Source organism: Mustela nigripes, chromosome 16, assembly GCF_022355385.1.
Source record: "Mustela nigripes isolate SB6536 chromosome 16, MUSNIG.SB6536, whole genome shotgun sequence".
NCBI lineage: Eukaryota > Metazoa > Chordata > Mammalia > Carnivora > Mustelidae > Mustela > Mustela nigripes.
The window spans coordinates 1,120,093-1,137,437 of record NC_081572.1 but is presented as its reverse complement, the minus strand read 5'-3'; the positions used below and the strand labels follow the sequence as shown (position 1 = coordinate 1,137,437).

General features: G+C 65.5%; 3 protein-coding genes across 5 annotated transcripts in view; all 3 read left to right on the top strand.

Moving 5' to 3' along the window:
- HGS (hepatocyte growth factor-regulated tyrosine kinase substrate) overlaps positions 1 to 1,293 on the top strand; it is a 13,953-nt gene extending 12,660 nt beyond the window's left edge. For both annotated transcript variants that reach the window (XM_059379803.1, XM_059379802.1), the window contains exons 19-20: positions 128 to 217; positions 613 to 1,293. In XM_059379803.1, the coding sequence (XP_059235786.1) occupies positions 128 to 217; positions 613 to 698 (176 nt within the window). In that variant the 3' untranslated portion in view covers positions 699 to 1,293. The remainder of the gene's footprint in view (positions 1 to 127; positions 218 to 612) is intronic.
- Positions 1,294 to 2,901: 1,608 nt separating this feature from the next.
- MRPL12 (mitochondrial ribosomal protein L12) lies at positions 2,902 to 6,308 on the top strand. The gene is made up of 5 exons (XM_059379809.1): positions 2,902 to 3,042; positions 3,631 to 3,817; positions 3,937 to 4,023; positions 5,668 to 5,802; positions 5,930 to 6,308. Exons 1-5 carry the CDS (start codon positions 2,969 to 2,971, stop codon positions 6,044 to 6,046), a joined length of 600 nt encoding a protein of 199 aa, XP_059235792.1. The 5' UTR covers positions 2,902 to 2,968; the 3' UTR covers positions 6,047 to 6,308.
- A 2,919-nt stretch (positions 6,309 to 9,227) lies between these two features.
- On the top strand, positions 9,228 to 16,712 carry SLC25A10 (solute carrier family 25 member 10). Of its 2 annotated transcripts, XM_059379806.1 has the most exons (11): positions 9,232 to 9,367; positions 12,279 to 12,398; positions 12,680 to 12,794; positions 12,877 to 12,925; positions 13,151 to 13,192; positions 13,828 to 13,871; positions 13,997 to 14,067; positions 14,358 to 14,450; positions 14,766 to 14,843; positions 15,656 to 15,712; positions 15,792 to 16,712. In XM_059379806.1, exons 1-11 carry the CDS (start codon positions 9,275 to 9,277, stop codon positions 15,891 to 15,893), a joined length of 864 nt encoding a protein of 287 aa, XP_059235789.1. In that variant the 5' UTR covers positions 9,232 to 9,274; the 3' UTR covers positions 15,894 to 16,712. The 2 variants fall into 2 exon arrangements, with proteins under 2 accessions (XP_059235790.1, XP_059235789.1); XM_059379807.1 differs by lacking the exon at positions 14,358 to 14,450 and having other exon boundaries at positions 9,228 to 9,367.
- The last annotated feature ends 633 nt before the right edge of the window (positions 16,713 to 17,345 follow it).

Below are 17,345 nucleotides of genomic sequence, written 5' to 3'. Positions count from 1 at the left end.
CTCTGTCAAATAAATAATAAAAATAAAATCTTTAAAAAAAAAAAAAAAAAAAAAAGAAAAGAAAAAGAAACGCCTCCCCTTTACTGGTATACAGGCCTTCTTCACATGGGGTTTGCTTCATTTTCAGAGTCTCATGAACACCCTCCCCAGCCAGGACGCGCCTCTGCCACCCCCGCAGCAGCCCTACATTGCGGGGCAGCAGCCCCTGTACCAGCAGGTGAGCCCCTCCCCAGGCTGCCCCCAAGCTTGGCTTGCGGAAGATGGTAAGGCTGTCCCAGGAGGAGGAGACGGTGCGGGCCGGACTGCTGCCCAGCAGAGTGAGGACAGAAACACGGCCCACTTGCACGCACACAGCAACGCAGTGTCCATGCATGTACTCAACCCTGTGGACACTGGCCGGGCACCCCTGGGGTCTCCGCAAGAGCAGGACAACAGACAACCCACGACAAGCTGGGAGGCAGGCCTGGCACGGACTGGGCTTTGCTGGCACCGAGCACCCGGGCTGAGATGAGGGTGGAACGTTCTAGAGAAAAGCTGCTAGACTGGGGGCCAGTGGGGGGAAGGCCGGGGTCTGGGGAGGGAGGACTGATGGTTCCTGTGCCCTCCCCCCAGATGGCGCCTTCCGGAGGACCGCCCCAACAGCCGCCTCCAGTGGCCCAGCCGCCACCTGCACAGGGCCCTCCGGCACAGGGCAGTGAAGCCCAGCTCATCTCGTTCGACTGACCGCAGCTGGGAGCGCGCCGTCCAGAACAACACTACGGTTCTCTGAACCACCGCCTCCGTCTCTAACTAGCGTCCTCTTGCCTCGCTTTCCTCTTCCCGCCAAGCTGTGACCCTGCTGATGCGGGGTGGCCCTGCACCCCCGCCCTCGGTCCCCTCCCGCTGACTCCTCATGCCCCCCGGCTCCTTCCTCCTCCCCATCTCCCCGAGTTGGTCTTGGGCTTCTTTCCCCAGGGCTGGGCCTCAGAGGGTGGAGGGAAGGACCTTCTCCGAGAGGGAGCCTTCAGCCCAGTGCGTCGGGTCCCGTGAGGGCCGGCCGGAGTGGGGTTCCTCTCCCCGTGCAGCCCGGGCCTCCCGTCTGCACCCGGGACACCGCACAGCCCATGGTCCGACTAGCGCGTGTGCTCCCCAGAGCCCTCCCGCGTGGCTGCCGGCGGTCCGCAGGCCCTCCTTGGCCCTCACGGGAGGGTGGGGGCTGTCTCCAGCTTCTCCGCTTCTGAGCTGCCATTTCATCCAGTGCCCCGAGGAGACGGAGTGGAACACTGATAATAAAATGTCTTTCAACAAGTATCAGAGTGTTTGTTCAGGAGGAAGGTGGCACGCAGCTGGTCTAGCTCGACAGGGGCAAGTAGGCACATGTCTGGGGCTGGCCTGGCTCCCAACAGGCCTGGCTCCCAGGGCAGTCTCCAGGGGTGGGCACTACTCTGGCAGCAGCTGCAATCCTGCTCCCTCCCTGAGACAGCCTCCCCTGGAGCTGTGCCCTTGGGGAGCCCAGCAGCCGTCCTCCTCTGCCCTGACTCCTGGAAGACTTGCAAAGCCCAAGGATGGAGTGTGATTCATACAGCAGAGCTGTGGTCTGGAAGAAAATACCTTAAGATAGAGGCGCCTGGGTGGCTCAGTGGGTTAAAGCCTCTGCCTTCGGCTCAGGTCGTGATCTCAGGGTCCGGGGATTGAGCCCCACATGGAGCCCCGCATGGCATGGCATCGGGCTCTCTGCTCAGCTGGGGAGCCTGCTTCCCCCCCACCGCCAACCGCCTCTTTGCTTACTTGTGGTCAAATAAATAAAATCTTAAAAAAAAGAAAAAGCTGTAAGATACTGTAGGCCCAGCCCCTGGCACCCAGAGTTCGGACCGTGTCCCACACCGTGAACACCTCTGAGGTGACCCAGCATTTGCTCTTCGATGGAGAAGTGGACTAATGGGCCATCGGAGCTCAGACCAGAGACACGGCCGGGAGAGCTCGGCCTTCCTGATCTGGTAAGTGCTGCCCCGCGCCGGCTCGCAGAACAGCGGCTGGGGGAGGAGACTGACCAGCAGGGCAGGCGAAGGGCTGGGCTGAAGGCCCCCCCCGCCCCCGCCGCAAGGGAAGGACGGCGGGCCTTCGGGGGTTCGGGCCGCCGGATGCGCGGCCAGGGCGTCCGCGGTCCCGTCCCCCAGGTGAACCGCCCGCCCTCTCGCCTGCGACCCCAGCCCCCGACCCTTCCAGGCTCCATCACAACCCTAGGGTCGCTGTCAACAGAGAACCCCGAGTTCACGGCCCAGACGCGCGGGCCCAGGACGCGGCCTGGCTCCGTGGCTGCGGGGCGGCGCGACCCGAGAGAAAACGTGCTCCCGCGCTGGCGCCAAGGGCCGCCCTCCAGGGGGAGGAGGACGCCGAGGGCTGCCCCGAGGGCAGCGGGGCTCCCGGCGCCAGGTGACCCCGGCTGCGGGCGGCCAGGGCGGGCGTGGCCCCCACCACGGGGCCTGCCGAGAAAGGGCACTGGGGACCCTCACGGCGGCCCCGCAGCCCAGCCGAAACCCGGGGTCAGCCGGCGCGAGGGTACGGCGGGGTCACTGCACTGTCCTCCCTGGCCGGACCGCTCCGGGGCCCGAGCCACCTCCCCGAGCCTCGGCCTTCTCGGCCTTCGTCCCCCTTGGGAGGAGAGGCCCAGCGACTCAGCGCCCCGCCCCAGGACCCCGACTCCGACCCCAACTCCCAGCCGCCACCGACGAGCGCCCGCGCCTGCGCGGCTCGTCGCCCTGCGGGTGACCACAGAGAGCGAGGGGAAGCCCGCACGAGGCGCGGCTAGAGCGTCCTCTCCAACTTGTTTCCCCGGCGGCCTCGTGGGCAAGAGCGTCCTCACGCAGCTCGAATGCTCGGCGGCCCCGGCGGCTAGAGCGTCCTCACGCAGCTCGAATGCTCGGCGGCCCCGGCGGCTAGAGCGTCCTCCTCCCGGGGAGCCGCGTGTGACCTTCCCGCCCGCGGACCGATGCTGCCCGCAGCCGCTCGCCCCATGTGGGGCCCGTGTCTCAGGCTTCAGGGCGCTGCGCTCCGTCTCGCCAGGTACCTCCGAGGGCTGGCGGGGTGCAAGGTCGGGGGCTCGGCCGGCAGCTGAGGGTGCGCGCTGGGGGCGGCGGCGGCGGGAGGCCCCCGACTCGCGGGTCCCGGCGGCGGGGCGGGGTCGCGAGGGACCCCCGCGGGCGGTGAGTGTGCTCGGGTGGCCCCGGACGACCGTGCGCCGGTCCCTGCCCCTCCCCGGGCCTCGGTTGCCCCCGCGGCCCCAAGGCCGGGGTAGCGCTGCCGTCGGCGGGTCGGCGTCGAGCCGCCCGCGGGCCCCAGCGTCGGGGCGGCGGTCCGAGACCGGCGCGTTCGGGTCCGCGTCCTGCCCCGCGGGCCGGTCGCGCGTCCGCCCGGAAGCGAGCGCGCCTGCACGTCGGTGTGCGGGTCTCCGGGGCTCGGGGAGGACCCGAGGGAGGCCCGGAGCCCGCGTCCGCCCGGACCCCGCGTCCGCCCGGACCCCGCGTCCGCCCGGACCCCGCGTCCGCGAGCCTGGGCTGGGACCGAGGAGCTCGCCCTGAGCTGCTGCGACCCCCGCCCCCGTCCGGGCCCGCGCCTGGGCCCGGCTGACGGCCGTGTTGGGGGGGGGGCTAGGCAGCAGGTGCCGCGCGTCTGCGCTGTGCGGCGGGTGAGATGCAGCGGCCGTCGGAGGGGGGAGGCCCTCGCCGGTGCCCCGCTGGATAACGCGCCCAAGGAGTACCCCCCCAAGATCCAGCAGCTGGTCCGGGACATCGCCGGCCTGACGCTCCTGGAGATCTCGGATCTCAACGAGCTTCTGAAGGTATCGCGGCCCGGCCCCTGCCCTGTGTCGCTCTGTGTGTCCGCAGCGGCTCCCCGAGTGCGAGGCCCGCGCCCGGCTTGCGGTGTGGGTGTGTGAACTGCTGCGGCTTCTCCCTGCAGAAAACGCTGAAGATCCAGGATGTCGGCCTCCTGCCGATGGGCGGCGCGATGCCTGGAGCTGCCCCGGCTGCGGCAGCAACCCCCGAGGTGAGCACAGGCCAGGGGCCCCCCCAGAAGGGTGCCACCATGTCCCATGGCCACACTTCTCTCATTGTCCCTCATCTTGGGCCTGCATCAGCCGACACATCCCACAAAGCTGTGTGTTCTCCCCGTGGGCCCCCTGCAGCCTGCTTGGGACGCCTTCCCTGCCAAGGACATGCAGGCCCCTGCCCACACAGAGACCCTGCTTCTTGTTGAATGGAATAAGAGGAGAGAGAAAACGTTTGTGGCACAGCAGAGCATCATAAGTGCGGGGGGAAGGTAGGCAGAATGACGGGCAGGGTTCCAGCTTCAGGGAAGCCCTAAGAAGGAGGTGACCCCGTGGGGGAGACTGAGGCATATGGGAGGAGAGCAGAGTTCCCGGCAGAGGGCCAGCGTCCACGAGAGCCGTGGGGCACGGTCAGGGCTGAACCAGAGATTGGGAGGTGGGCGGTGGGCAGGTTTGGTTCTCCACGAAGAAACCAGCAGACCTGAAGTCACACACTTTTGTTGTGGCTTTTGTTTCACGGGGGGTGGGGGGGGGGTTGCAATTTGTCGGGGGAGATTCCAAAGTTATCAACAGGTACAAAGAACAACCCATATACTTACCATCCAGCCCCAACAGCAGTAAGGTTTTTCCATACTTACTTCGCTTTTCCCTTGGTGTTTAAGGCACGTGTCTGGTCTGTCCTGTCCCTGTGTGCTCCAGCCCATGTCTCTCAAACCGAGGTGTTTTCTTAAGCCACGAGCCGTGTGTGCAACAAACATCATTAACGGTGATTTTCTAGCTCAGATACCCAGATCCGTTGATGGTCCCAGACTCCGTAGCAGTTGGTCTACCCCAGCCTAAGTACGGTCTGTCTGGTCGCATCTGGTCCCTGGGTCTGTGAAGTCTGGCTCCTGTCCTCAGTCTGCATTCCATGGCCATCCCCTAGGTCAGGGGTCCTGTAGAGGGTCCCCCGTCCCAGATGTGTCTGAGGGTTCCAGTGGCATCAGCCCCGCTCCCCCTGTCTGCTGTGAACTGTCAGCTTTACAGGCTGATAAGATTCAGGCTGAGCATTTGGGGCAAGGAGCGACAGAATTACTGTGGAATTTACTGTCTGAACTGGAACGCTTCTGAGAATGAAAGGACACCGTTAACCACCCGGGGGCAAATCCAAACCAGACTGCCCCAGGCTGCGGTGCTGCAGGGGTGCTGCCCCTGCGCCTATGACAGCAGCGGCTCCTCCCACCCTCCCCTCGCGGGTCCCTTGGGGAAGGTGGAGTGCAGCTGCCTGTCACTTTGTCCCCCATGAGGGATTGGGGTTTGGCTGAGGACGGGAATGCTGCTGTTTCCCTGACACGCTGCTGGATAAGAGCTGTGGGTGGCCCCCTGCCTGTCCCCCACAATGCAGCTTTGGCAGGATGAGGGAACTTGAGCGGGTGGCAAGGGGGAGGCAGAGTCAGAACAGCCTCCGGGAGAAGGCGGCCTTCCCAGCGAGGGAGCCGGGTCCCAGCCGGGGGGTGTGTGAGGGAGGGAAGGCTCTGGCTGGTTCGCCTCCTGTGGGAACGGCAGGCTGTGCTGGCCTGGCTTTGGGGCCTGGGGTTACAGGACAGGGCCGCGCAGGAGCAGATGTGCCAGTTTACCCGGTGCTTGCTCTCTCTCTCCCCGAGGTGGCAGAAGATGATGTCCCGGCACAGAAAGAACAGACGCACTTCACCGTCCGCCTGACAGAGGCAAAGCCTGTGGACAAAGTGAAGCTGATCAAGGAAATCAAGAACTACATCCAGGGCATAAACCTCGTTCAGGTGAGCCCGCGTGCTGCACGGGCCCCCCCAGCTGTCCCTAACGCGCGAATGGCACTGGGACTGGCTCCTTCTGGGGCAGGTCAGTTGCAGTCACCCAGGCGCCATTTCTGACTTTGCTCTGTGGCAGGCAAAGAAGCTGGTGGAGTCCCTGCCCCAGGAAATCAAAGCCAATGTCGCCAAGGCCGAGGCAGAGAAGATCAAGGCAGCCCTGGAGGCGGTGGGCGGCACTGTGGTTCTGGAGTAGGCCAGCTCTGAGGACTGGTGGACAGGGGTGCCTGGGACCTGGGTGAGGCCCCAGCATCTGGGCCCCGCTGGGGGGAGCGGCCTCCGGACAGGACGACGGCACCGGTGCCCATGGGCCCACTCAGTCAGGCGGATGGACCTGCCGAGCCTGGAGGCAAGGCTCCTGTGTGATCGAGCGCCAGGGAGACAGACTCTAGAACATACTGCTGTCAACGCGCACCCCCTGGTGGCCACTGAGAAAAATACATTGTTCCGGCGCGGTGTGTGCAGAGTGATGTGTCTGGGTGGGCCAGGCTGAGCTCACTAAGGTGGCCCCCTCATTGCCCAGCAGGACATGTGGGGGTCACCGGCGGTCTTTGGGTCCTTTGTGTGCAGGGGCCTGACCTCCCAGGGCTGGCAGGAGCACACCATGGGGTGTGTGCAATGCCCACCCTGCCTGGGGGGTTTCAGCCGGCATGTGGCTGATGGCAGATCATCCCCCAGGAAGTGGGGCGTGGGGCACCTGTGGTGGTCTTTAGCAGACCGAGAATGGCAGACCCCTTCTTGGCCACGCTGGAATAATGATCTGCCAGGACAGGGCTGCGGGACCAGAAGGAGACATCGCGTTGGGAGAGAACCCCTCAGGACAGGCGTGGGGAGCTGCTGTGCTTCTAGGGGAGGCGTGCCCAGTACCCAGAGAACATGCTTTCTGCTGAATGCTTTATAAGAAGGCTGCTCCCTGACCCAAAAACCCCACTGGCCCAGTCTGGCCCCAGCTGGCCTGGAGAGTTAATGATTCACCATCAGCAGATCTGGTGGGCCCATCCCTCAACCCGCGCCTACTAGGCCACTTGGAGCGGGTATGGCTGGCCCTGCGTCCTGCAGACCCAGCTGCATCTTCTGGGGGAAGGGAGTGCTCTGAATTCAGAGACCGTCCTCAGCCGGCCTTGGCAGGTCGCATGCAGAGTCTGCGTGTTCTCTGAGCCCCCTTGCCTTTGCAGAGGAGTTGGGGTGATGGTGGGGACTCCCTCCTCCTGCTCCGTCCTGGCTGGACTGGGGATGGCTGCTGGGAAGAGCAGGTGTTGCTGAACCCCAGGGCCATGAGGCTCTCAGGCCAGCCCCATTCTGTCTGCCTGACACTGGGCTCGGGCCGTGCTCACGAGTTCTTCGCTTGGGGCTGTCCACCTGACCTTGTGGTCCTGGCTGGTCCTGCCCCCATCCCTCCTGCTCTGGTCTGCAGTTGGCCAATAAAGTTGTGTCTCCGACCTGGCAATAGGTGGGTGCGCCCTGAATCCCTGGGATGTCACATGACCTTGGTCCCTGGGTTCAGCAGAGGGGTGGGTCTGCTGTGCCTCCTGAGTCCCAGGTACGGCACCCACACAAAACCTTACAGGTCCCGTCAGATCTTGGTGGAAGTGCTAGGTTAGTGAAACATGGAAAAGGAAGATCTGGAGCTCTTGCCCATTCCAGGGACTCTGGTGTCTGCCTGGCCCCCCACGTGGCCCCATCGGTCCTCCCTAAGCTGCGTGAGGACGAGGGAGTGCAGCAGCGCAGACAGGCCCACCTGAGAGGTCTGGCCAGGCAGCCTTGTTTTCAAGACCTCACCTGACCTCCCCGTCTAAGACCTTGGGTTCATGAACAAGTCCTTAGAATCCATTTGAGAATTCATCTGGGGATCCTTGAGTTTGCTGACGTACAACTTGCAAAGTGCCACCTTTTCCTTAAAAAGGTTCCCCATACTTGGTGCATTTTCCATTTCCCAGCATTCCTCCACCCCTGGAGTTCCAGGCTGCGACGTGCTGGGCGGCTGTTCTTGACATTTTCAGTGTTCAGGTCTCTTCAGGCCACGCCCTGCAGCCCACTGATCTGGCGTGTGACCCGTCTCTGAGAACCAAAGCCGTAGGTGTGGAAGCCGCCTCGGTCCCTGACGCTCTCACTGTGTTGCAGAGCTTTGGGTGTGCGTCTCACACCTTCTGGGTTTGTTTTTTTGATGGAGTTGCTTTTCCTAACTTGATTTCAGTTTATTGCTGATACGTAGAAATACAATTGAGTTTTTTTTAATTAAGTTCTATGTCCAATGAGGGGCTTGAACTCAGAACCCCAAGAACAAAAGTCACTGAGAACTGAGCCAGCCAGAAGCCTCCTCTGTGGCTTCCGGGAAATTGCTGTGACCCTCCGCCCACTGTGCCCACCCCCGCCCTGACCCGCACCTTCCTGTGGGAGGGGTCTCTGGCTCGGTCTCCTCTGGGTCCCTGTGCCCGGCCGGAAGGTGACCCCGGGGTGCAGATTTCCACCTTGCCCAGCAGATGCGTCCTTAGCCTCCTGTTTGCTGGCTGGGGGAATGAGAGTGGGGAGCTGCGCACAGGTGGCTGGGGGCACGCAGACTCCCAATACACCTCCCAGAAGCCGGCACCCGCCATGGCTCGGAACTTCCCGTCTCCTGGTCCCCTCCAGGACGGCTGCCTGGGGCTGTGTGGTCAGAGCACACCTGAGGCTGCACTTGGCCGGGAGCACCGGAGGTCAGCTGGTGTTCCCGAACTGACCTTTGCCCCTAGTTTCCCTGGAATCCGCAGACCGGCTCCAGGAAGGCTTTCTGCCACCCGCCGGGCGCGTGCACGTGTCCCAGGGCTGACCCCTAGGGCCTGCGTGGTGAGGCGGGACGCTGGGTGCAAGGTCAGGGCCGCGGCTGGGGCGGGCTGTTTGCAGGAGGCTGGCCTTCGGGTGTGTCAGGGACGGGCCGGGCGCCGAGGCCGCTCCTCCGCGTTGACCTTCGGAGACCTGCCCTAGGCGTGGGGGTGACCCTGCAGGGGTGGAGGGGGGCGGGGGTCGCCGCGTTCCCGGGGGCAGTGGAGCCGGCCCACCCAGCAGGCTCCCAGGAGTTGGTGCAGGGGCGGGGGGCCGGCCACGCCCCCACCCCTCGGGTACAGCAGCGGGCATTTCCGTGGGGCCCAGTCGACTCAGCGGCCGGGACGCGGCCGCTTTAAGACGCGCGCGGTCCGCCCCGCCCCCGGCTCGAGGCGGAGTCTAGCCGGCCCCGCCCCTGGCCCCGCCCCCTGGGCCGCGCGGGCGCATTGGCTGCGCGGGGCGCGGGTGGCGGGTGGCGCTTTGAACTCGGCGCGGGCGGCGGTGCGGGCCGGGGTCGGGGCGGCGTCGGGGTCCGGTCGCGGCCGGGCGGAGGCCGGGGCCGGGCTGCGGGCAGCAGGAGCCGCGAGCGAGCCGCCGGCGCTCCCGGGCGTCCGCGGCGCGGGCCATGGCGGCGGAGGCGCGCGTGTCGCGCTGGTACTTCGGGGGACTGGCCTCCTGCGGGGCCGCCTGCTGCACGCACCCGTTAGACCTGCTCAAGGTGAGGCCGGCGCGGCCCGGGCGGGGGCGGGGGCGGGCGGGGGGCGCCGCGGGGGGCGGCGGGGAGGCGCGGGGGGCGGCGGGGAGGCGCGGGGGGCCGCCCGCCCCTGGGCGCTGACCCGCCTCGCCCCGCACCGGCCCGGGAGGGCCTGAGACCTGGGGCCGCCTTGCGGTTCTCTGCGCCCGCCGGAGACCCTGCCCACTCCGCGGCGGAGGTGCCCCTTGTCGGGGACCGCGGGTCGCGTCCGGCGTCGGTCGTGCCCCATACCACCTGTGTGACCTTGGGCTGGCCGCTTGGCCTCTCTGAGTCCGTTTCCATCCCGCAGCTCCGAGGACAGGAGTCCGCCGGGTTTGGAGTCGAGGGGGTGGTTCTGTGGCGTGCGCGCTGGGGGGCTCCAGCACCCCCAGCGCGTGGGCCAGGTGGCCTCCGCGGCCGGTGGGTTCCCAGCGCACAAGGAGGGAATGCGACCCGTCCCTGCAGGTCCCTGCCCCGGGCTGCTTCTCCTGGACTGGGAGGGCACCTGGAAGCCGCAGACCCTGTGCCCACGCAGGTCCTGCTCTGGGGGCGGGCAGGAAGCATTCACACTCATTTTACTTTTTTTTAGGAAAAAAGTGCTTGTGGGGCAGTATGAGACAGAGCTGCTCTTGTCTCCCGGGGCCAGCCACGGGGGGTTTGTTTTCTGTCCCTTTCTCACTACAAAGAACAAAGAAGAAAGGGCCAATGATGCAAAGCCTCCTCTGCCCAGGAGGCCCTGCCCTGGGGAACCTGGGGCCAGGGGGCAGCTCCCTGGCCACCTCCTTCCCTCCCCACGCCCTGCAAAGCAGCCTGACCCCCATACTCACTCCCTGGGAGGGACTGGCGCCTGTGGCCCTGTTCACCCAGACCTCAGCCTCCTGCCAGGCAGCCCCCGCCCCCGCCCGCGGCCCTCCTCCACCTGAGGACCTGTTTCTTCCAGCAGCCTTTGTTCTAAATGGAGGGGATGGACTTCCCCAGTGAAAATGCAAACCACACCACCAGTCCGGGCAGGACTAGCCACTAGCCGACATGGGGGCTGGAGGTGGTGGCCCCACTGGCGCACCTGACACCTGGCTTGTCCTGCGAGAGGCCTGAGAGGGGACAGGGGGAGCAGGGCCAGGCCCCGGGGGATGCAGTGACCACTGAGAGAGGAGGTGACCGTGAACAGAAAGCTGCGTTTTGGTTTGAGAACGGAGAAACCTCCTCGTGTCTGTTTTGCTTTGCTTTCCCGTTGCCCACGCAGGCCTGCGCCACCCTGGGGTTTGGCTCTGTGTCTGACTATGGGGGACGCAGCTTCCAAGGGCCCTGTCCACTGTCCGAGGCTCCTTGGGACTTCGCATGACTTCGCTGTCCCATGCCCTGCCCCCCTGGTGCTGTTTTGCTGCAGAAGGCCGCCAGGAGGGAGGTTAAGGGAGGCAGGCAGCCACCGGACTCTGACTGCTGTCTGGCTGGGGGAGGATGCAGCCCTTTGCGGGGGAGGGGGGCGGGCAGCAGGCAGTGTGGCAGCTTTGGAGGCTGGCCTCCCTGGCTGAGCTGGTTGCCTCTCGACGGGGTGGCCACTGGAGAAATGACTTTACAGCTCTTTGAACTCTCCTTTTGCCCCATGCCCTGGCTCAGTCGCACGGCTGCTTCTCGCCTGGACAAGGGCTGCTTTCCGCGTGGACGCCTTGCCCCCAGGCCCAGTGCCCTCTGTCCCGTCCAGCTAGCCGATGCGGCTGAGCGGAGCCCCCCTCCCCACCTTCACTGCCCTCCAGCCAGACACCCCAGCTAGCGCCGGCATTGGCTCCAGCCCAGGCGTAAAGTGGGGCCCACACCCAAGGCCCTGGGAAGGGAAGGGAGAGGTACCCCCACCAGCTACTGAATCCTCATAGCACACTGAGGAAACTGAGGCAGGAGGGTCCGTAACGTCCCCGAGTAGGCCCAGCCAGAACGTGACTGGGGCCGGGCAGAGTGGGGTGTAGGACAGACTCCGCGCCGGCCCCCCGAGTAGGCCCAGCCAGAACGTGACTGGGGCCGGGCAGAGTGGGGTGTAGGACAGACTCTGCCCCGGCCCCCCAGGAGCGTCCTTTCCCGTCTCCCCCACTGGACCCCCAGCATCTCTTCCAAGGCCTTCATGTTTCTTCAGCCTGTCTCTGAGGCCCCCTAACTTTTTTTTTTTTTTACGATTATATTTATTTGACAGAAAGACTGTGAGAGGGAACACAAGCAGGGGGAGTGGGAGAGGGGGAGCCCGACAAAGGGCTCGATCCCAGGACCTCGCGATCACGACCTGAGCCAAAGGCAGCCGCTTAACAGCTGAGCCCCCCAGGCACCCCGTCCCCATAATTTTTGATCCCTCTTGAGAAGTGGCATAGCTAAGAAATGGGGCTCTGGAGGGGCGCCTGGGTGGCTCAGTGGGTTAAGCCTCTGCCTTCAGCTGGGGTCATGATCTCAGGGTCCTGGGATGGAGCCTCACATCAGGATCTCTGCCCAGCAGGGAGCCTGCTTCCCCCCCCCAACCCCCACGTGCCTCTCTGCCAGCTTGTGATCTCTGTCTGTCAAATCAATAAATCAATCAATCAATCTTGGGGAAAAAAAGACGGGGCTCTGGAGTCCCCTAGCCGGGGTCTGCATCCTGCCTTAGTGTCCTCATCGGCATGGGACTGAGGACCTCAATCCTGCCGTGCGCCGGTGAGGGCCGGACGTGTGTGTGGACTGTTCCTCACAGGCCGGGCGGGCGGCCCGGTGTTGTCGCTCCTAAGGCAGAATAGGGTGCAATGGAGGTTGGGGCCCGGTGTGGGCGTGGAGTCCAGCCGGGCCCCCGTAGGAGACCTCTGTGTCTCTCTGTGCCTCGGTTTCCCGTCTGAACTGCGTCTCCGTGTGGCTGAGGGCGGCGGGTGAGCGGCTGTCCCCACAGGTGCACCTGCAGACGCAGCAGCAGGTGAAGCTGCGCATGACGGGCATGGCGCTGCAGGTGGTGCGCTCCGACGGCGTGCTGGCGCTCTACAACGGCCTCAGCGCCTCCCTGTGCCGACAGGTGCCTCGGGCTGCCCCTCCCGGGACGCTGGGTGGGCAGGGCGCCCCGCTCTGGAGCTGGCTCACCACCTCCCCTGAGAGATGGGGAGACTGGGCCCGGGGAGGGAAACCCGGATGCGGCGGGCCCGGGTTTGAGCATCGGCTCAGTCCCGCGCAGACCCAGTCACTTGCTGACCGTGGGGCCTTGGGAGGGTCCTTCCCTGTCCCGTGGCCCATGATGGGGGTGGGGTGGGGGCGGACGGGCTGCGCCTCCTGTACCTTCTGAGCACCCTGTTCCCCCAGATGACCTACTCCCTGACTCGGTTCGCCATCTATGAGACCGTGCGGGACCACATGACCAAGGGCAGCGAGGGGCCCCTGCCCTTCTACAAGAAGGTGTTGCTGGGCGCCATCAGCGGTGAGCTGCCCGCCGGGCTGGGGGTGGGGGGGCGCAGGTGGGCAACGCCCGCGTCCCATGTTGGCTCTGGGGTCTGTCCTAGGTTGCATTGGCGGCTTCGTGGGGACGCCCGCGGATATGGTCAATGTCAGGTCAGTGTGCGCCCCGCCCCCGCCAAGGTCAGGGGTCTTTCCTGACTCCTGGGGGGTGCTGACTCGCCGGTGTCCGCGGTGTGTTCAGCTTGGAACAAGCGCTTGGACCTTGGGGTCCTGGACCCAGGGGTGGGAGGAGGGGGTGGGGCGAGCCCCGCAGCGCGCTGGCCTCTGTGTGGGGCGTACCTGGCCCCTTCCGCCCCTGAGCCGGTGTGGTGGTTTCAGGATGCAGAACGACATGAAGCTGCCCCCGAGTCAGCGTCGCAAGTGAGTGGCCGGGCCGGGCTCCACTCTGGTTTGTGGGGGGCTGCCGGGAGCACGGGGAAGGGAGACCTGAGCCGCTCTGTGGGCCCCAGCTGGGAGTCCCAACGGGCCCTGCTGCGTGTGGCGTCCCCGGGAGTGGCAGAGACGGCTGACCCCGCGCCCATCCGCCCTGAGTCAAGAGGGCTTCTGGGTCCTTTCCAGGGGCCGGGTGGGGGCTGGCTGCGTCCCCTGCCTGTCTGGTGTCTTGTACGTTCACAGGAAGGACCGTTTACAAGTTTAAGTGACTTTGGGCCTTTAAACAAGTTTGGGAGCTGGGGTTTTTTGTTTTTTGTTTTTTAACAGTAAAAATATCATTCTTCATAAAGTCTGAGATCCTGTTGATCCCAAGGCTGTTACAGACTGACACCCCAGCTAGAGTAGAAATTGGCTCCAGTCCAGGGGCAAAACGGGGCTCCAGGCTGGCCCCACACCCTCTCCCCCTAAGGAACAGCCACAGCCAGGCCCAGCCTCGGGGGATCTTCAGGCACTGTCGTCCCCTGCCCCCGGGGGAGCTGCATGGCTCTCCCCATGGAGGGCCCTCCCGTGGGGGCCAGCGGGCAGGGAAAGCCTCACACGGGCCCCTGGTCTGTCCTTGGCAGCTATGCCCACGCCGTGGACGGCTTGTACCGCGTGGCCCGGGAAGGTAAGAGGAGCAGGCCCTGTGTTTGGGGGAGTCCAAGGAGGCAGAAGGGCCTGGGAGCGTCGTGCAGGACCTGGGGGGAGGCTGGGGGGCGCTGGGCTGGGCGCCTGACCTCCGTTCTCCGGCAGAGGGTCTGAAGAAGCTGTTCTCGGGCGCCAGCATGGCATCCAGTCGAGGGTTGCTTGTCACCGTGGGCCAGGTGGGGCTCCTGCTGGTGGGGGGCTCTCGGGGTGGCATCTAGGGGACCCGCCCTCGGCCCCTGGAGAGGTGGTGGAGGAAGGCGGTGGGTTCGGACCACACCGGGGGGCTGGGGAGGTGGGTAGGCCCCTCCCGGTCGGGCCTCCCCCATCTGCCTGGTCACAGTGACCCTGGAGACGTGCTGCGGAGCAGGCGCCTGGTCGGTCCCGGTGACGCCCCTGTGGGCCCCTGTCTGCTCCACCTGGGGCTGGGAGCCATCCCATAGACCTGCTCACCGCTGCACCCCTGCAGCTGTCCTGCTACGATCAGGCCAAGCAGCTGGTGCTCAGCACCGGGCACCTGCCTGACGGCGTCCTCACGCACCTCATCGCCAGCTCCATCGCAGTGAGTGCCGGGCCTGGCCGTTGGGACCTGGGGCCGACCAGCCTTGGGAGCTGAGGGTGCCCGGGACGAGGCCAGGGCTCGGAATGCAGGAGGCTATGGGCAGGCGTGGCGGAGGTCCCTCTCGGGCTGCATATGTAGGCGGGCGCCCAGGCTCCGGAGCCCCAGCTGAGATGACTCCGAGTGATCCCCAGTGTCCCGGGGTCCTGCAGCTGTGAGGGTACCTCTGAGGGTCCGAGCCACGGGTTTCTGAGGGGAGGACGAGAGGTGCCAGCTCACTCTGCCCGGCAGGCCCATCGGTGCTATGCTCCCCCGTAGGGTGGGTGTGCCACGATCCTGTGCCAGCCCCTGGACGTCCTGAAGACGCGTCTCATGAACTCCAAGGGCGAGTATCAGGTGAGTCGCGGCTGCAGTCACCATCCCCCTTGACGGTACAGGCATGCGGGCAGGGACGGGGGACCTGGGAGGGGTCCCCACACTGCCACCCTCGGCCTCCGTGGCTGGGAGCAACCGTGTCCCCATCCTGGCACGTGGCTGAGGCGTTCTCTCCCGCCGCTGTTCCAGCCAGCCGTGCAGCGGCCCTCGGCCCTCGGCCCTGTGTGTATTTAACCTGATTCCTTGCTGTGTCGCAGAGCTGGCTGGTTCGCTGAAGTCTGTGAAAGTCGGTGGGGGCCGCAATCAAGGCAGCTGGCCAGACCCCGGGGCCCCTGCGTGGCCTCATCAGTGTCTTTACTGGGCCCTATGCCTCTTGCCAGATGCCCCCCCGCACCGTGTGGGGCCGCCATACGCTGTGGGTGCCCAGAGGGTCACCTGTGCCTGGTTCTGCTGTGTCAGCAGGGCTGGTAGCCAGTGACCTTGCCTGCCTGCCATCACGACCTTTGATGCCCGGCCACTCACTGTGCAGGGCCCCTGGCCAGTGCTGTGGACAGAGTTGTCATGTGTGCCTTGAGAAAAAGCAGCTCGTTCTCTTTTTTTTTTTTTTTTTTAAGATTTATTTATTTATTGGACAGACAGAGATCACAAGCAGGCAGAGAGACAGGCAGAGAGAAGGGGAAGCAGGCTCCCTGCTGAGCAGAGAGCCCGATGCGGGGCTCAATCCCAGGACCCTGGGATCATGACCCGAGCTGAAGGCAGAGGCTTAACCCACTGAGTCACCCAGGCACCCCAAAGCAGCTCTTTTTATTGCTTAATTTCTGTGTTTTCTGCAGGGTGTTCTCCACTGCGCAGTAGAGACAGCAAAGCTGGGGCCGCTGGCCTTTTACAAGGTGGGCTGTTGATGGGGGCGGGGCCGCGGGGCGGGGCGGGCCCTGGGGCTCCCCTCACTTCCTGCTTCCGGGTCCCCAGGGCCTCCTGCCTGCGGGCATCCGCCTCCTGCCGCACACGGTGCTGACGTTCGTGTTTCTGGAGCAGCTCCGCAAGCACTTCGGCGTCAAAGTGCTTTCCTGATGGGCCGGGCCCGGGCCACCCCGCACCCAGGAGGGTTGGTGGGCTGAGCGCTGCCCGGGTGCCCAGGCCTCCGTGCTCGGCCCCCCACCCTGGCCCGCCCCCATGGGCTCCAGCCGCACCCAGCCTACCTGGGCCGGAGATCCTTCCGGGACCCTCCGTCCCCCCCACCTCCTGCCTGCCCGCCCCAGGCTCCCCCCCCCCGGCATTGCGGGGGCCCCCATGCCCCCCCCCCCCCCAGGCACAGTAATGACCCAGAGGGGCGGTGCCCGGGCCCTGGGTTCGGTTCTCTGCTCCCCCAGTAGCCTGCTCACCCTGGAGGTGGGCTGCTCTCCAGTCCCGGGCCTTCAGCAGCAGCTTCCATCCAGGGACGGGAGGCCACGGAGGGGGTGCCGACCCCCGGCACAGCTCAGCAGACTCGGGGTGCGCAGACACTTTTATTTCTGGAGAGGGACCGTAGCTCTTCTGACATTCTCAAAGGCAGCTGTGCCCCCCAGCCCCGGGGCCCCTGGGCAGACGTCACCGGGCAGAACCACCAAGCCCAGGAGGGAGGGCGCATGGCCCGTGGGCACCAGGTTGCTTTAACGAGAAATTTCACCGAAACCTCTCAGTGCTGCGAGCCTGCTGCCGCCTTCAGAGAGTGGGCAGCGCCCCACATGCTGTCCGCGCCTCCCCCAGCGCCCCATGCAGGGGCCCGCTCTGTGCGGCCAGCGGCTGCCCACGGAGCACCCCTAGCCTGAGTCTGGCGCCAGGCAGCCTGTTCCCTGACCCCGCAAGGGGATCTCTGCAGGGTGTCAATAAAGGACCGCGCAGTGCTCCGCACCCCGTGTCTGTGTGCAGGCTCCAGCCTGCGAGACCCGCTCTGCCCCCTCCAAAGAGACTATCCGGTTCTGGGGGGCAAGGCTGAGGGCCCAGAGGGAGAAAAAGGCCCCAGCCTGACCACGTACATCGGGGAGGGCTGTGGGTGGAGGAACTGGGGGGGGGGGGGGGGGCGGGCAGGACGTGCACACTGGGGGTTCAGTTGGATCCAAGTTCCCACGGACCCCCCCGGGCCGCCTCAGCAGGCACCTGGGTGCTATAAAGCACCCCCTGCTCCCCACTGGCTCTGTCCCAGCTGCCCTGGGAGCCCTGCTCTGGGCTATGTGAGGAGCCCCAGAGGCTGGGCACACCCTTGGACAGACGGGGAGGAGAGGGTGGGGGGGCCACCCGGAAGCCTTCCAAAGTTGCAGACAGGTGGACTCCACCCTTGGCAGCACCTTGGGACATCGGGACCTTGGACTCCTGGCTCTGGAGCGCTGTGGGTGCACGTCCAGTGTCAGAGGGAATCTCCGTAGAGCTGCTGCGGTGGCAGGGCTCCCGCCCCGCGTCCCCCCAGCTGTGGCAGACGTGTGCACCGGCCCCGCGCCCCCCACATTATTTGGAAGCAAATTCTGGACTGGAAGACATTTATAGATA